This window comes from Ornithorhynchus anatinus, chromosome 6, assembly GCF_004115215.2.
Source record: "Ornithorhynchus anatinus isolate Pmale09 chromosome 6, mOrnAna1.pri.v4, whole genome shotgun sequence".
Classification (NCBI taxonomy): domain Eukaryota; kingdom Metazoa; phylum Chordata; class Mammalia; order Monotremata; family Ornithorhynchidae; genus Ornithorhynchus; species Ornithorhynchus anatinus.
Genome location: NC_041733.1, coordinates 11195139 through 11213379, shown reverse-complemented (window position 1 = coordinate 11213379; position 18241 = coordinate 11195139). Strand labels below are relative to the sequence as shown.

The 18241-nt window shown below is 59.1% G+C and overlaps 1 protein-coding gene across 3 annotated transcripts in view; it reads right to left on the bottom strand.

Moving 5' to 3' along the window:
• Positions 1-17747, bottom strand: part of DRP2 (dystrophin related protein 2) — a 29542-nt gene extending 11795 nt beyond the window's left edge. The window contains exons 1-9 of one of the 3 annotated variants that reach the window (XM_029066944.1): positions 17705-17747; positions 8649-8807; positions 4718-4869; positions 3295-3451; positions 2943-3063; positions 1924-2192; positions 1403-1549; positions 1011-1089; positions 408-468 (exon numbers count right to left, since the gene is read on the bottom strand). In XM_029066944.1, coding sequence (XP_028922777.1) covers positions 408-468; positions 1011-1089; positions 1403-1549; positions 1924-2192; positions 2943-3063; positions 3295-3451; positions 4718-4869; positions 8649-8765 — 1103 coding nt within the window. In that variant the 5' untranslated portion in view covers positions 8766-8807; positions 17705-17747. 3 annotated transcript variants of the gene reach the window in all.
• Positions 17748-18241: the final 494 nt, after the last annotated feature.

The window sequence follows — 18241 nt, the reverse complement described above, 5'->3', positions numbered from 1 at the left end:
ACTGAGATATACTTTAATGGGGAGGCAGAGGGACTCCAAATTATTCAGTTAGGAGGAAACAGAAAACTTTAGCAAGTTCATACACTTGCTCTCGTCCCCAATGAGACAGACAGACACACCCACACACACACTCCCCCGCCACCTCCCCGCAGGCTCTCAGGAAAGTCCCCTCCCCGCCACCACCCTGGCCCACCCGCCATCCCAGGATGGAGTCCAGGGCCCCCCATCCGAGCCCCCGAGACTCTCCGCTGCAGCTGGGGGGCGGGGGCGGAGAGCTCAGGAGAAGCCGCCCATTCAGCGGAGGGTCCAGCAGGCCGAGGGACGGGAGCGGGAGAGCCTGGTAGGAAGGGGCCGCCGGAGCTGGACGGCTCGGTTGCCCACGGCTCCTCCGGGGCCCGCTGACTCACTTGATGTAGTAGGGCACTTTATTGGGGGAAATGGCTCTTTCCCAGGGCACCTGGACAGAGGCTGTGGAGAGAGAGAGAGGAGAGAGAGGGAGAGAGATGGATCTCATCTCACCGCTAAAACACTTAGGAGCTTTCACTGCCCTCCCCAGTGAGACCAAGATTCGGGGCGGGGTGGGGGGTCCAGTAGCTCAGGGAAGATCTCCAGGTCCAAGCTCCTTCCCCCGAGGCCTGGCCCAAGACAGGTGGTGAATCCTGGGGCCAAACTCTCCTCCGGACGGGCGGTCCCAGCATCACCTGAGCCCCAGGGAGCCCCAGAGCCCAGTCCCCGTCCGGCCCCCCGGCCGTCCGGCCCCCACTCTGGGCTGCCAGGACCCGGTCTCCGTCCCCTTGGCATCCCCAGGAGTCCCCAGAGCTGAACGGGGATTGGGGCCGACGGCATCTCGGCGAAGCCCCCCGCCGGGGCCGCCCTCCCTGACACCGGGCACCAGAGTGACCCTCGGGGCTGAGCTGGGACTCCCCTCTCCCCTCCCCAGCCCCACCCCGGGGGGACGCTGCCGTTGCTGCTGCCGCTGCCTCTGCCGCAGGCCAGCTCTGCTCACGCACTGGCCAGGAAGTGCTGGGACCCCGGCCCGAAGTCCCGGTGGGCGTCTTGCAGCTGCTTGAGTCGCTCGCTGACAGACGTCTGGGGGGGAGAGCGAGGGAGGGGAGGGGAGGGGAGGAGAAGGGAAGGGTAGGATCCTGGGGCAGCTGAGGCTTCAGATGCCCCCGGCATCGCCTGCTAACTCGCCCGAGGACCCGGCAGGCCTCGGCCTACCTGCTAGGGCCGCCTCCTCCCCTCGGGCCTCCTCCTCGGCGTCCTCTCTTTCCCCCCGCCCCACCTCCAGTTCCAGAGCCAGCCACCGGCAGGGATTCCCCTGCACCTCGACCTCCCAGCCGCTCACCTACCTGTCCTCTTCTGTCCCCTCTCCCAGCTCCTAGGGCAGCCCCGCCCCTACCTGCAGCTGTTTCCAGCGGGTGTTGATCTGCTCCAGGGCCCGCGAGTTCTCCATGGACAGGTGCACGTCCGAGATGGCCAGCTGGTGGGCCCGGTCGTTCACCAGCTTCACCCCATCTTTCATGGGGGACAGTTCCTCTTTGAACAGCTGCAGCCCCGCCCGCAAGCCCAAGAGGAGAGAAGGAACCAGCGTTCTGAGCCTGGGCAGGGACCCCGTCGCCGCTCCCGCGATGAGGGACCGGTTCCGAGGGGCGGACGGTCACTGTCCCGGCCCCAACCCCGGGACCTCTCCTCTGCTCCTTGGTGAACCGTGGCGGGGAGGAAAGATGTGAAATGGCTGGAGAGAGCCCTGATGCACCGGCAGCTGTGACTCACTATGCAGCAACCCCCCCGGAGCTGGTGGAGAGCAGGAGCAGAGGGCCAGAGGGGAGAGGGACCCGCCCCCACCCCACTAGGGTGCCCCCTTCAGAGCTGGTGAAGAGCAGAGGGGAGGGGACCCCCTCGCTCGCCCGCTCGGCCCACCTTGGTGGTCTGGATGTGGTCGGGCAGGGAGTCGATGAAGAGATCCCCGATGGGCTCCCAGGTGGCGCGGACGCCCTCCGCCTGGCCGAGCGAGGCGTCCAGCTCCTCCATGGCCCGCCGGACGTCCAGCAGCTGCTCCAGGGTGCGCTCGATGTGGCGGTGCTGGTCCACGCAGCGGGCCGTCAGCTTCTCCCACAGCTCGCTGGCCACCGTCGCCTGCTTCCACACCAAGCGGCTGCCGTTCTGGCCGCGGAGCCGCGGGGAGACATCTGCAAGCCGGGCCCCGGCGGCGGGGGCGGGACGTGAGCCGGGGGACGGGGAGGAGCCGAGGCGTCGGCCGGACACCCGGGTGGGAGTCAGCCAGCGGCCCAGGCAGAGGGGTGGGATACACACGTGCACGAGCAAACACACACAAACACACTCTCTCTCTCTGACATAATAATAATTATGATAATTGTTGAGTGCTTACTATGTGCCGAGCACTCAACTAAAAGCTGGGGTGGATACAAACAAATCAAGACAGGCCTAGAGTCCTTAAACTTTTGACCAAAATGATCATGAGCAGTGACCGCATCCGGTCTTGGGCTCTGGCTGCTGCACATAAGGTGAAGCGGCCCTCGCCCTGGAGTCTGGCTTCCTTTTACACGAAAAGCAGAACAGACATACAACAGAGGCCCTGTCTACACATTCAAGCAATTCACTGTCCAGAGCAGTGGCGCCCAGGGAAGACTGACTAGAGAGGAGATCGGGCAGGTGGGTAGGAGGTGGCATGGGGAGTGGAAGGGAGGAGGGAGGAGAGAGCAGCAAGTGTTGGCGGGCAGGTGCGACCCGGTGCAGGACCTAGCCCTTAAGCTGCCCAGAGCTTGGCAGACCACGGCATGCGGGATCGGGGGCCTCTCTACACCCCAGTACACAGCACTAGATGCTCCCACCGATACCAGGTCGGTCCTCGGGGCCAAACGGCAACTACCCGGAAGCCCTTGAAGGAGAGGGGAGGCGGAAGTGGGCGACCACCTCACCTCTGCCCTCCGTCTGGGGCTCCTCCAGCTCTTCGAAGGGGTGCTGGGCCAGGAAGGTCTGAGCCGACTCCAGGACGGAGTAGATGTAAGGGCCCCGGGCCTTGACCTCTTCCATGAAGGCCTGTGGAGAGAGCGGCCGGCCGTGGTCAGAGGAGGAGCTCCCCGGGAGCCCAGGCTGCCCCTCCCCAGGCCCGGGCCGGAGGAGAGAGACACCCTGCCCCGAGGCGGGGGAGTAGACTGAATGACCTCTGAGAGTGGGGGGATGCTCCCAGGGTCCCAGCTCTGGGGCAGCGGGCGGGGGGCTGGACCCGGGCGGGGGAGGCCATGGAAGATGCCAGCGGCGAGAACTCACCGCGTGGGTCTCCTTCTCCTGCTGCACCAATGCCACGTCCCCCCGGAGCGGCAGCTGGGCCGACAACTCCTCATCCTTGTGGCCGAGCCAGTCGACGATCTCCTGCAGGGGGGCCTGCAGCTTCCCGCTCTGGTCGGAGAAGGCCTCCAGGCGAGCCCTGTGGGCAGGCGCGGGGCCGGGGGCCCAGCCGGTGAGTATGGGGCAGTTTGGGAGGAGGGGGAGGCCCCGGGGACTATGGGGACTACTTCAGTCCGGACAACCCCGCCAATACGTGCAGACCCCCCCAGGCGGCACTGGACAGGATCCCGAGCCTGGCCCTCTCCAGAACCGGGCTGGCTCCCAGACCCAGGCCTCCCGAGGACCACGCCGGCCCCGGGCAGGTCCCGAGCTGCAGGCATACGGGGTTGACCTGCTGCAGGGCCAGGGGTCAGTCTATCCTAGAGAAGGCTCCAAGACAAGTCCCCATCCAGACCGGAAGAGACCCCACCCCCACCCCAGTTCAGAGGAGCACCCCAGGCCTATCACATTGTCCTCAGTTGTCCCCAGGGACCCCGGCCTGGCCCCGGGCAGAGGGTGAATTTGACCCCACAATGTGTGGCTGGGAAGAGTAATTGCCTCCCTGAAAGACCACTAGGGGCTCGGAGGCAGGACGCAGGGAGCTGGAGGAGGTTCGCACGCGTGGAGGTTCGCACGCGTGGATACGGGGGGGAAGCACCGTGGGCCGTGACCAACTCAAAACCTGGGGAGGGGGTTGGAGGGAGGGGCCGGGGCAGAGGTTAGCAGCTGGGCAGCTGGTCTGGCGGATAGCTCAGATCGCTCCCCGGCCAGCAGCGGAGAGGAGAGGAACTGGCTGGCATGAGGCAACTGAAGATGGAAACGGAAAGAGAGAAGGCGGGTTGGGGGAAGGAAATTCCACCGAAGATGGAGGAAGAGAAGCTGCAGAGACTTGGGAAGCTAGAATCCCCCTGGCGGGGAACAGTGGGAGATGGGGGAGGAAAAGTTGTGGAGAGAGCTGGGAAGGCTGAGGACAGAGGATGAGAAGCTACGGAGAGAGCTGGGAAGATGGAATCCCCCAGTTGCGGGGTGAGGATGAGGGGGAGGGTCAGAGGAGGAGAAGCTGTGGAAAGAGTTGGGAAGACTGAGGACGGAGGATGAGATACTATGGAGAGAGCTGGGAAGATGGGATCCCCCAGATGAGGGATATATATGGTGGGTGGGCCAGGAGGCAGGGGGGAGGGAAGGAATGGAGGAGGAGAAGGTGTAGAGAGAGCTGGGAAGAAAGAATTCCCTAGGTCGGGAAGTGAGATGGGCTAGGCAAGATGGGAAAGTGGTGAATGTTTTCGGTGAAGCTAAGGTCACGCGTGCAACCCCCGGCCTTCCCTTGACCCCGCCGCCGCCCCCGTCAGGGGCTCCCGGGGCTCACCGAAGGCTGTGGGATTTCTTCTTGATCTCGCTCCAACACAGGTTCATGTCGAGGGGGGCCGGGGGCCGCCCGGGCCCGCTGGGAAGCTGCTGGTTCAGACAGGGCGAGGGCGGGCCGGCACCATCCTGAGTCCCTGCCGCCACCACCGGCCCCTGGACAGGCGCATGCCCGCCAGCAGGCAGGCAGACAGACACATAGATACCCACAGGCAGACACAGCTCCCCATACACGGACAGACCCCCCCGCCCACCCCCCCCACAAAACACAACACACACAGAGACACAACACACCAATATAAGGAGTCGGTCAGCATAGGCAGCAGCCACCAGGGACCGCAAGTCCCCATTGCCCAGCATGAGGGAGTGACACCCCACAGGGGAACCACCTCAATCTCCTCTTTCCTTTGAATGGGCATTCCCACCCTTTAACCTCCTCCTCCTTCTTGCCCCCTTAGATCCAGGGATACCAAGGAGAGCTGAGGCTGAGCTCCCAATGGGACCACCGAGGAATGGGGTGGTAGCTCCCACCGAGACCAAAGACGTTCCTCACTCCTCCACACCCAGCCCCTCCAAAATGGAAAACGGGGCTTCCTACCCCAGCCGGAGATCCTCGGGAAATCACAGTTCTCCCAACGCCTTTACAACCAGGGCAGATCGACAGTCAGACAGTCTTCCCCCACCCTCCCCACTACCTATTGGCTCCCTTTGGGCATCCAAAGATGGGGGTACCATGCCAGGACCCAGACGGGGACCACCCCCCCCAGAGCCGGAGCCGGACGGCCAACGGTGGAAGAGGGGGTGCAAAACTCCCGGATCTCAGGGACGGGAGGAGGGAATGAAGGCTCCCCAATCTGCTCTGGGAGCCTGTGGGAGCATGACCTGCAGCCGGGCTCTCGGGAACTTCCCATCCGCCAAGGTGCCAAGGGGCATCCCTCCTCTGCTCCGAGAAGAAATGCCCCCGGGGTCCGTTTTACAGACGGGGCAACTGAATCCTCCCCACAAGAGGCATCCCTTGGCCGGGGTCACCCAGGGAACGGCAGGCAAAGGCACGATTCACACCAGCAGCAGCTGCCCCAACAGCGGCTCTCGCCCCGGCCTGACCCTGAACCTTCTGACAGGAGCCCCCGCCTCACTGCGAGCCCCTTCCACAGCCTCCATCCCCCAGACCCAGGACGGCTCACCTCAGCCGCTGGCGTTTGGGTCAGCAAGTGGCCCGGGCTCTCCCTGAGAGGGGACAGACCACCTGGCACCTTAACCACCCCAGGTCCCCACCGGAGAAGACAGCCCAGCCCAGAGAACCAGAGCTTCCGCCCCTGGCTACCACCAACCCAACTCCCACTCCCACCCAGAGCCCATCTGGGGCCGGTCACAGCCATTGGCGGGAAGGACCACCCCCCCGCCCTCCCTCCTGGGCAGAGCAGAAGGTATTTCTCCCTCACCCCCTTTCCTCTACCCACCTCCCCACCACCAAACCCACTCGGGACCCTCCTCGCTTCGGGACCGAGGAGCTGGGCGGCAACTGGGTGCTGGCCAGGGTGCCACACCTGGTCCTAATCCAACCGCCCTGGTTCCCCAAGGGAAGAGAAAGCCCCTGCGGGAGGCAGGGAGGTGAGGCCCCTCCTGGCTCCCCAAGTCCTCGCCATCCCCCCTCCGTCCTCCCCGCTGCGAGCCCAGAGTCCCAGAGAAGACCCAGGCGGTAGCTGAGAGCCTCTTGCTACCTGTGCAGGGCCGAGGCTCCACCGTGGAGCCGGTCAGCGGCGGCTCTGCCCTCCTCTGCCCCCCGCCCTCCACCCCTCTCTCTCTTCTGTGACTGAGGCCCGGGCAGAGGCCGAGCTCCAGCTCCGGGCGAGGGGCAGAGGCGCAGTGGGCAGGGCCGGCGGCTGGCTGGAACAGGAGGAGGGAGATGGGCGGCTGGACGGGAAGCGGCGCGTAGCTCTGCCCTGTTTACTGACCCCCCAGGAATCCAGAGGGGGGCGGCTGTGGCAGGCGCTCACAGGTCAATCACAGCTTTGTCCTTGGGAAATTCCTGCTCCCTCGGGCCCCCCCAGCCCCAGGGAGCCGGCAGCTGGCAGAGTCTGGGTTGTGGGGGCGGGGGTGGCGCACAGGAGGAGGGGCACAGTGGGAGCCGGAGGAAGGAGGGAAACTCTGAGCCCCCCAACACACAGGGGTGCCACGGGGTGGGGACACCGTTTGAAGGAAAATCCTCTGGGATTGGGTAAAATGCTGTGGGGAATAGTCCTGGGACTAGAGTCCCAGAACACCTGCACAGAGGAAGGGGAGGAGGCGGGGACCTGAGCGAAGCAGGTCTGAGGCTCCCCGGCAATGAGAAGACTAAACTAGAAGCAGTATAGAGTAGTAGCTTTGAGGAGGAGTGTGACTTAGTGGAAAGAGCCCGGGCTTGGGAGTCAGAGGCTGTGGGTTCCAATTCCGCCTCCGCCACTTGTCAGCTGTGTGACTTTGGGCCAGTCACTTAAGGGCTCTGTGCCTCGGCGACCTCATCTGTAAAATGGGGATTAAGACTGTGAGCCCCACGAGGGACAACCTGATTACCTTGTATCTTCCCCTGCACTTAGAACAGTGTTTGGCACTTACTAAGCACTTCACAAGTACCATTATCGTTATTATTATTATTATAATTAAACTAGGGAAGGGTGGGAGGTCAGGGGGTGGGGAGGCCAGGGGGTCAGGGGCCAGTTCCCTGGCTCTGGGGTCCTAAGGCAGGTGGAGGGCTTGCGGAACCCCGGCCCCGGCATCCCTTGTGACTAATGGGAGTCAGCGACGGAAGGGTCACTCCTGCCCCGCTGGAGCAATGGGAATTGAGCAACCACATCCTCTGCTTTTCCGGTTCCCCTGCTGCGGGACCACCCCCGCAGGTGTGGCCCTCCAACCTTGCCCCACGGTTCCCCTGCCCCCAAGTTCCCCAACTGTGGGACCAGCCCTTAGTGGGCCCCCCGCCCCGACCTCCACCGTCTCCTGCCCTCCCACATTTCCACCTGTGGAGCCACCTTTCGGGTGTGGCCCCCCGCTCCTGCCTCCGCCACTTCCCTGCCCTCCGCTACCCCTCCGCTGAGACCACCCCTCAGGTGCCGCCCCATCCCCACCCGGCCCAGGCCGGGCGCCGCCTGTGGAAAGGCCAACATTCCTGGGCGGGATCCCAGGATCCCACCCTCAGCCCGGGTGAAGGCACTTTGTTTTTGCCAGAAAGGTCCGTCCCCGGCCCGGCCGGCCGTGTCTCCCACAGCGTTCCCGCCCCGTTCCGACCTGCATTGTTTCCATGCTCCCCCTGCCCACGGGAATAGTTTCACTGCTCTCGGGCTCCTTCCCTCTGTGGGACTCGAACGGGACTTGGAATTGGGGGATGGGGGAGGTGGAATGGCTGAGGAAGAGCCCCAGGTCTGGGATGGGCTTGCCCAACGGGTCCCGCTCAGCAGTTGGGCCCGGAGTGGACCCCCGGGGCTCCGAGGGACTCTGCCCGACAGTTGTCCGAGCCATCGTGGCTGTGAGTCCCCCAGACTCCGGGACCCTTGGGCCCGGCGGGGCTGGGGTGAGCCCAGGGCCAGGGCCAACCTTGAGGGGAGCTCTGACCACAGCAGATCTGAGGCTGCTTCTGGGGGCGTGTGGCGGGAAGGGCCGGGAGCGGAGCCCGTCTCCTCTCAGGCTGGGCCCCTCCTCAGCCTCTTCCCCTTCCATCTCTACGCGCCTGCACTGGGGATTGCCTGATTGGGATGTCCTGGGCAGAGAGGGCCTCGGAGCTTCCCAGAAGCCGCCGGGCTGCAGAGAGAGCACAATCCCCCTCCCTCAGAGAGACAGAGAGTCCAGACAGCTCAACCTGGAGCCGGTCGGCCCATAGTGGACTTATTGGGCACCTTATCTCAGCCCGTGGAGGAAGGAGCAGCAGGGAGAGAGAAACAGCTTGATGGGAAAGCTCTTACCTGAGGCTGTGGGCGGGGGTTGCTCAGGCTACTGCTGCGCTGGGATTGATCAGGTGCCCGCCACTCATGACATCGTGGAAGGGTGTAGGGGCATCCGGGCATGACCATGGGCTGCATCAGAACCGAGGCTCATGGGGGGTGGGGCTCTCCTTGAGGCACCTGAAAGGCAAGGAATGACTCTGTGTCAGTCCGAAGCCAGGAGGTTGTTTTTTAAAAATGGTATTTATTAAGCACTTACTAAGGGCCAGGCATTGTACTGAGCGCTGGGGTAGATACAAGCTAATCAGGTTGGACACAGTCCAAGTCCCATACGGGGCTCGCAGTCTCAATCCCCGTTTTGTAGATGTGGTAACTGAGACACAGAGAAGTGAAGAGACGCAGCAAGGTCACACAGCAGACAAGTGGCAGAGCCGAGATTAGAACCCAGGCCCTTCTGACTCCCAGGCCTGTGCTCTATCCACTAGGCCATGCTGTTTCCTTTTTGGAAAGGAGTCCCTGAGGAGGGATCCTGGGAAGCACAGGCATTTCTCTCGCCCCTATCATGTGGCAGCCTTCCAAATAGGCATCAGACACTCCCAACCCACACACTCCGCTCCTTTACCCTGCCCCCACCGGCTCCACTAGTACCACGGCTAGAGGAAACAGCACGGGACTGGGGATCAGGAGACCCCATTTCTCCAGAAATCCTCTACACTGCAGGTTTGTTGTGGGTGGGGAATGTATCTTCCAACTCTGTTGTACTGTATTCTCCCAAGGGCCTAGGACAGTGCTCTGCACGCAATAAGCTCCCAATCGATACCGTTCATGATGATGACCCCTGGGATTGATTCCCTGCTCCACCCTGGCCTGTGTGATCTTGGGCAAGTTACTTAACCTCTCTGGGCCTCCATCACCTCATCTACAAAATGGGGAGAAGATTGATTGTGAGCCCTGTGTGAGACAGAAATTGGGTACAGTCTCTTAATCTTTTATCTCTCCCAGTGCTCTAGACCATAATCTCGCCTCTAGACTGTAAAATCATGGGCAGGGAATGTGTCTGTTGTATTGTACTCTCCCAAGCACTTACTACAATGCTCTGTACACAGAGAGCACTCAATAAATATGATTGACCGATTAGCACATAATATAGATTATCAATAATAACGATGGCATTAAGCCCTATCTATGTGCCAAGCACTGTTCTATGTGCTGGAGTAGATACAAGTTAATTAGGTTGGACATGGTCCCTGGCTCACATGGGCCTAGCAGTTTAAGTGGGAGAGAGAGCAGGGGTTGAATCCCCATACTGTAGATGAGAAAACTGAGGCATGGAGAAGGTCACATAGCAGGCAGGTGGCAGAGCCAGGATTAGAACCAAGGTCCTCTGGCTTCCAGGCCTACACTCTTTCTGCTAGGCCACGCTGCTTCCCTGAATGGTCAGTGCTTAATAAATGACATGATATATTAGTTAGCTAATGTCCCTAAGGGAGGGAGTTAACTTCCCGTGGGAGACAGCCTTAGGCAAAACGACAGTGGAATCTCCGGTCCGGTCCAGACAGTTGACATCCACCCAGATCAGGTAACTCCAGGGGCAGGTCTGAGTGCTTTTTATTCTGATCTGCTCTCCTCCCCTCAACAGCCCCACTGGGCCTGTCTCAGCCCTGCTCCTGAATCCCAGGGCCCACTTTCTGGGCCCTGCTCAGCAAGCGGGGGTCAAAGGGGCAGTGGGACCCCCAGAGCTGAGAGCGGGTGGCCCTGGCCTCGACGGATGCTCCCAGAGCCACTGCTGCCCGCAGGTGGGAAGGTGCGGAGGGCAGTTGGGGAGACTGAGGTGCTAAATCCAACGAGACGTAGCCCGTCCAACTTCCTGGCCCACCTCCTCCAGGGAGCTGTCAAACAATGATATTCATTAGTAATAATAATAATGTTGGTATTTGTTAAGCGCTTACTATGTGCCAAGCACCGTTACAATGTAATCAGGTTGTCCCACGTAGGGCTCACATTCTTTATCCCCATTTTCAGATGAGGTAACTGAGGCACAGAGAAGTCACTGAGTACTCACTTTGTGCAGAGCACTGGACTAAACGCTTGGGAGAGTACAATCCAGCCGAGTCAGTAGACATGTTCCCTGCCCACAGAGAGCTCATGAATAATTGCCCGAATCACATCAATCCAGCAGCCAGCCCCTATAATAATACTACATTATGAGTCCCCTGCAGGTCAGAGATCACATCTAATTCCCAACTGCGGATTCTTTCCTTGAAGTTGGTACTGTGCTCTGCTCACAGTAAGTGCTTAGCAAATACTAGTACTACTCTGTCAACTACTAGGGTAGATATAATACTGTTAGATTTCAGTCTCTGACCCATGTAGGCCCCAAAATCTAAAGGGGAGAGAGAACACGTATTATATCCCCATTCTACTGATGAGAAAACTGAGGCCCAGAGAGCTTAAGTGACTTGCCTAAGGTCACACAGAGACAAGTGGCAGATCCACATTAGAACCCAGGTCTCCTAACTCCTCATCCTGGGCTCTTTCCACTATGCTCTACTGCCCATGAATAGATGAGCCCCCCTTTCCCTCTGCCCTTCCTCCCCTCCCCTCCCCATTGCCCCTAATCCCTCCCCACAGCACTTGTGTATATTTGTAAATATTACTTATTACTCTATTTTATTAATGATGTAGCGTGGCTCAGTGGAAAGAGCCCGGGCTTGGGAGTCAGAGGCCATGGGTTCGAATCTCAGCTCTGCCACTTGTCAGCTGTGTGACCGTGGGCAAGTCACTTCATTTCCTCTGTGCCTCAGTTCCCTCATCTGTAAAATGGGGATTAACTGTGAGCCTCACGTGGGACAACCTGATGACCCTGTATCTATCCCAGCGCTTAGAACAGTGCTCTGCACATAGTGAGCACTTGAATACCAACATTATTATATATCTATGACTATTTCTCTATTTTGATGGTATTGATGCCTGCCTACTTGTTTTGTTTTGCTGTCTGTCTCCCCCTTTTAGACCTTTAGGTCACACAGCAGACAAGTGGCAGAGCTGGGGTTAGAACCCAAGACCTTCTGACTCCCAGGCCTATGCTCTATCCATTACACCATGCTGCTTCTCCTCACTGCCCAGAACAACTGTTGAGCTAATGTCCCTATTTTTATACTCCTATTACTTCCTCCTACCTGTAGTTTATTTTAGCATGGGTCTCCTCCGCTAGATTGGAGAAGCACCGTGGCTTAGTGAAAAGAGCAAGGACTTGGGAGTCAGAGGATGTGGGTTCTAATCCCGACTCCGCCACTTGTCTGCCGTGTGACTTTGGGCAAGCCACTTCACTTCTCTGTGCCTCAGTTACCTCATCTGTAAAATGGGGATTGAGACTGTGAGCCCTATGTGGGAGAGGGACTGTGTCCAATCCGATTTGCTTGTATCTACCCCAGTGCTTAGTACAGTGCCTGGCACATAGTAAACGCTTAAAAAATACCATTATTATTGTTAGATTGTAAACTCCTTGCGGGCAGGGATCATGTCTATTAATTCTATTGTATTCTCCCACATTCTTCTCACAGTAAGCAGCCCACACTGGGTGCTTCCTAAAGACTCTTGCTTGCTTGATTCATCTTGACATATTTGTACTATTCTCTGTTATATCCTAGTTCTCCCTCTGGCTCCCACTCTTTGTATAAATAATTTTTGTCTGATTATCAGTTCCTCGGAAGGAGGGAAGGTGTATTGCTTCTGTTGTAGTGTCCCAAATGCCCAGTACAGCACCGTGCACCCTGTACGACTCAGTCAATACCATTGGTGGATGGGTGACTCAAAGGTGCTCCTCTGTATTGTCAGCTCTTTCGGCGGCGTAGCACGGGGAGGGAGCTACACGCTCGAGCCTGCACCAATTCCATGATTAAAAACCACTTCTGGGAAGGAGGGAATTACCCCCCCCCCCACTCCCACTGGCCCTATAATCCAAGCCACTTCTTGGAGGTACATTGCCTGTTGACTCACCAATAGCAGTAAAGGTATTTATTAGGGTCTTACGCCCCAGGGCCTGAGGCCTGAAATCATTTTCCTCCCCCCAGTCCTGTGAAAACAGCCCTGCAGCCCAGGTGAGAGCCTTAGCCCCTAAACCAAAATGGCCAGGCCATTTCCCCTAAACCGGTGGGCCACAGGGGGCCAGCAAGAAAGACAATCCTGGGGCTATGTGGATCTCCCTCTCTCATGCACCTCCTCCTCTCCCCAAGAGCCCGGCCATGCCCGATGTTACCGATTTGTCCCCTTGCCACCTTCTGTCCTGGAGAACCAACACCCTCCGCCTCCCCCCACTATTCCAAGCCGCTTCCATTTCCCCTGAGCAAACCCATCCCTTGCATTCCTTCCAGACTGTCCATCAGACTGCTCGGAAAAATCCTCCAGTGGCCCGAGGGTCTTCTCTGGCCAACAGAGTTTACCCCAGCCTCACCCAAATTCACTAGTGCCCATTACCGACTCCAGGACGAACGGACTCAGCACTTCCCCCAAGCACAGGCATCCTAGACCCGGACTCTGGCTCTTGGGAGCAAAGGGACCAGTTCTTCTACTCACTTGGGTTCCAGTTGCCCATGGGAACAGCTCAATGGCTCCAAGGCCTTGGGCTTTGAGGCCCACAGATCAAGGGGCCCAGATGTTCCAATTCAGGTGGGACAGGCCCCACAATTTTAGAATGTTCTGCTGTACACTTTAGCTTCTTATAGGGCATTTGTATCCTAAAAAACCTAAAGGAGAAGGGGTGGGCACCTCAGGGGTCACACTGTCTGCTGGGTGATCTTGGGCAAGTCACTTCAGTCAGTCAATTGCATTTATTGAGAGCTTACTGTTCGCGGAACACTGAACTGAGAGCTTGGGAGAGTACAATATAACGGACACGTTCCCTGCCCACAACAAGCTAACAGTCTAGGGGACGGTAAGGACGATCTAGAGGATTCACTTCTCTGTGTCCCTTTCCTTATCTGGAAAATGGGGATAAATACCTGTTCTCCCTCCTACTTCAACTGTGAGGTCTGTGTGGGATAATAATAATAATGATGGCATTTGTTAAACCCTTACTATGTGCCAAGGTACTATAATTAAGGTTGTATAGTCTGAGGAAAAGGAGGATAGGAACTTGTGTCTGACCTGATTATCTTGGACCTACCCCAACACTTAGTAGTGTGCTTAGCACACTGAAAGTGCGTAACAAAGACTACAGTATTGGGGAGGTGGGGTTTGGAAGACATGGGGGACCCTCACAGCCAGGACAGCTCAGTCAGCCGGGAGGAGGGTGGACTCCACCAGTCTCCTGCCTGGAAACCAGGTGGAGTTAGTGGAGCCCGGAGCTCGGGCTGGAGGCCAGATCCGTTCCCTCTTGGGCCTTGGTCCTTGGGCTGACACCGCGACTCGGGGTTCCGAGACGTAGCTCTGCTGTCCCGAGCTCACCCGCTCTCCTTCAGTCTGGCTTCAGTAGTTTCTAACCACCCACCCTAAAAGTACCAGGCAGCAGCAACCTCCACCTCAGAAGGGTTGGGAGGCAGGAGACGGGTTCAAATCCAGATCCACCACTTGCCTGCTGCCTGACGTGGGCTAAGTCGCTTAGCCTCCTTGGGGTTCATTTTCCTCATCTGTAAAATGGGGATAAGTTATTGTGTGCTTGTCAAGCACTTAATACAGAGCACTGCAACCTGTGAGGGTTCAATAAATATAATTACTAATACTGCTGCTCGCCTCAGCCCCAGCCCGGGATGGCACACCTGCTCTTGTGCACTTCTCCAGCCCCCAGTGCTCCAAGCCAGGCCTCTGGACAACCACACACTTGGCAGCTGTTGCTGCTCTGTGGTCTGCTGGTGTGAATGGGCCTCTCCCAACCCCAGAGAATCATGAAACCAGAAGGATCATCTGGTCAAGCCCCTTGACTCCATCATCCAGGATGGATCCAGCCTTTAATCCTCACGGTCAAGGATTCTTCTTGGAGTCTACTTGTGGCCAGCTGCGCTCTGGACATGCTGGGGATAGAAGGGGGTCTTGCTCCCTGACACTGACCCTGGCTCTTCCATCAGTCCGGAGCACCCCCACCCCCCACACCCCCCCCGCCCCTTGCTCAACTTTGCCTGAATGGACTTCAGGCCACCACTCCAGGCTCAGGGATGCTATAAATTCAAAGAAAATCCCTCTCTCCCTGGGCTGTCATTCAGATTCCTGACTCCAACCAAAGGGAGATCATGCCCAGGCCGGAGGCGGCCTGGGACAGCTGTGGTGGCCAGGGACAGCTCTCCAGGGAATTGGGGGGTGGCAGGTGAAGGAAGAGGACCTCACAGCTTTGGCTGCAGCCTCCAGGGGAGCAGGAGTAGGAGTGCTTGGGAAGCAGGACCTGAGCAGGGAAAATGTTTATCAACGTGACCTGGAGAGACTTGCACCCTGGTTAAGGGCCCGTGAGGCTCCCATCCCTGCTTAGCCCCATGGGGAAGGTCCAACTCGGGGGTGCGAGGGTAGGGTTCAATAGGTTGCCCCCAGGCCCCTCCCCGATCACACCCCCGAGGGAAAATATACCTAAGATGCCGCCGTCCTTTTCCATCCTCCGAAACACAAAAGATGGGACGGTCCTTTGGGGCTGGCAGTTGCAGAAAGGGCAGGGGGTGGAATGTGGGGCAGTGTACCGCCCATGAGATTCACGGGCTTTTGTTGACTTGAACAACTTGGAAAAAAAGCCAAAAAACAAAAAAAAAAGATGGGCTCCTTATCCCGGTTTTGCCCCGGGGAGGACAGAGAGGTCGCCATGTGATCACACCCGGTTCTAGGGCAGCAGATGCCCTGCCACGTGGGGCTTCTGCCCGAGCCCCCACCCACTCCCCCGTACCCTGGGGACGGGGTCCAGCTGCTCCGTCCCCTGTCCGGTGCCGAGGGCCGGACGGGGCCCCCGGGGCCCCTCTCCTCCCGGCGGGGAGGGGGACTAAGCGAGGAGGCTGCGGGGAGAGGCGAGAGGGAAGGAAATAGAACTAAATCGGCAAGTCAAAAGACCGACCGCCAACCCAACCGACCCGACCCTTGGCCCCATCCCTCCCGCCGGCCCGTGTGCTCCAGGGAAAGATGGAAGACCCCCCTCCCCTTCCCGCCGCCCCCCCCCCCCCACATAGTCTCCTCTAGAAATTAACCCCATGAGGGGAGGCAGGGTCAAAGAGGAGGAGGATGAGAAAGGCTCCCACAAAAACCAGGGGAGAGCCGGGGTTCCGGGAGGGGGGCGTAGGGGGTTTATTCGGGAGAATGGGTGTCTCTTCCACGCCCGGGATCACTCCCAGGGAATCCAAACGGTGGCTCCCCCCGGGAGATTACCCCTGCATCCGACAAGTTGCCCCCCCAAAAGCAAATGCACGTTGGGGCGAACGTACAGACGTACCAGCATCCATGCACCCATGCATCCACGCACAGACCTCCACCTACACAGTCCGTCCGGGGCAGCCTCGTGCAGAGCAGCCCCGGCCGTGGGCCTCGGGCCCCTCCTCGCCGTCCGGCCCGCTGTCCTACCTTGGTACGTGGGGGTCCCGGGCGGAGGGGGGGGCGGGGGGCGAGGCCGCGGGCGGCGAGCAGGACCGGACGGCCTCTGTGAATCAGCAAAGCAGCCCCCGGGCCGGAGATGCTGAGAGCCGCCGGGTCCCCGCTCCTCTCCCCCGCCTCTGCCTCCGCCCCTTGTTGCTAAGCAACCCCGTTACCGGGAGGGAGGGAGGACGGACGGACGGACGGAAGGAAGGAGGGATGGACGGAGGGACGGACGGACGGAGGGCTGGACGGCAGCCCCGACCTCGGCCCGGGCTCGCCGCGGCTGGAGGCCTGCAGCTCGCCTGTCCCGCCGCCGACCCCTGGCCTGGATCGCCCTCCCTTCTCGAATCCGCCAAACGGTCCCTCTTCCCCCCTCCCCTTCACAGCCTTACTGAAGGCTCCCCTCTTCCGAGAGGCCTTCCCAGACTAAGCCTCCCTGTCCTCGGCTCCTCCTCCCTTCGCTCTTCCCCCTGCTCCACAGCACTTATGGCTATCTCTATAATTCTATTTCTTTATACTGTTGCCTGTTTATCTGTATTGATGTCTGTCTCCACCTCCCAGCTCCTGAACCGTGAGCCCTTTGTGGGCAGGGATTGTCTGTCTTCATTGCCGTATTGTACTTTCCAAGTGCCTAGTACAGTGCTCCTCACACAGTAAGCGCTCAATAAACACGATTGAATGAAAGCCCAGGGGGAACCCGTGGGGGGACACACAGACAGGCGGCCGGGGAGAGGGAAGGAAAGGGAAGGGAGAAGAAGAGGGGGAGAAGAAGAGAGGAGGAGGAGGAGAAGAGAAAGAGGCAGCTAGCCAGCCCGCAGAGATGGAGCCAAGCTCACGGAGCCCCACTCTGCCCGGCCTTGCAGGTGCCCTCTCCCACCCTTCATCCACCCCGGGTCCCCCTCATTAGGGTCCGGGAGCTCATCGGATGGAGGAGATGGCGGGAAGAGAGACAAAAGCCTCATCGCAGGGTGTCCGCTCTCCTGGGGCCCGGATCCGGCCCTGCCCACCCTCCATCACCCTCCCTCGTGGTGGACAACTTGCTGCTTGGGAGCTGCTCAACCACCCACCTCCGGCCCCCGCCCCGGGACCTCCCTACCCAACTCCGCAGCCAGTTCGCCCCATTACCCTGGCTCCAAAGCTGTTTCTCCTCCAGCTCCCGCTGGCATACTCCTCAGTGCCAACCATCCGTATGTGGAAAGTGTTTACAGGTGCTAAGATGCCTGGACATTTTAGTGGACCCTTGGTGGGAGAATCACTGGGGTCAGGTGCTTTTCTCCTTTTAAGTGGCAAAGTCATCAAGTGATGAAAAGGTTCAGGGGAAACACTTTTAGCCAAGCCTGAGCTGCAGGCCAAAAATAAATGAATCAGGACAAAATGCTCCCTTCTCCACTCTTCCTCTGCCCCTCTGGCCAGGTGCAGGGTCATACGCAGCTTCAGGGCAAGCACCTCCGACCACCCCCTTGGACAACCACACTCCGCAGAGCTCTGGCTGGGAGCCCAGGTCCTCTAGTGCTAACCTTCTCACCGGACCTCCCACTCACCTGTCTCACCACCGACGCCTGGCCCACGTCCCGCCTCTGGCCTGGAACACCCTCTCTCCTCAAATCCACCAGATGATCGCTCTCCCCCCTGTTCAAAGCCTTATTGAAGGCACATCTCCTTCAAGGGGCCTTCCCAGACTAAGCCCCACTTTTCAAATTACATTTATGGGCTTCTCACACATCTTCCATCCGTTTTTTTTTTTGGTTCCTGGATCTGTCGATCCAGTCTCTCAGCTTCTGGGAGACTGTTTCCCCATCCCTCCCTTCTTCTCTAACTTCCCGGAGAGCACAGCACTTTGCCACCTCCAGGACTCAGTAAATACCAGATGATTGGCTGACCAGCCCACAGCCTGATTTCTTTTCAGCTGAACCTCATCACATTCAGATCCCGTAGGGGCCTGCCTGCTCCAAAGAATGGTTCAATTGCTGAATTATAGAAATCCGTCTCTAGTTCCTCATTCCTCCCAGCCTCTAACCACTCTTTTTGAAACTCCTAGATTCCCCCAACTTGCAGAGAGAGAGAGAGAACTTCTAATC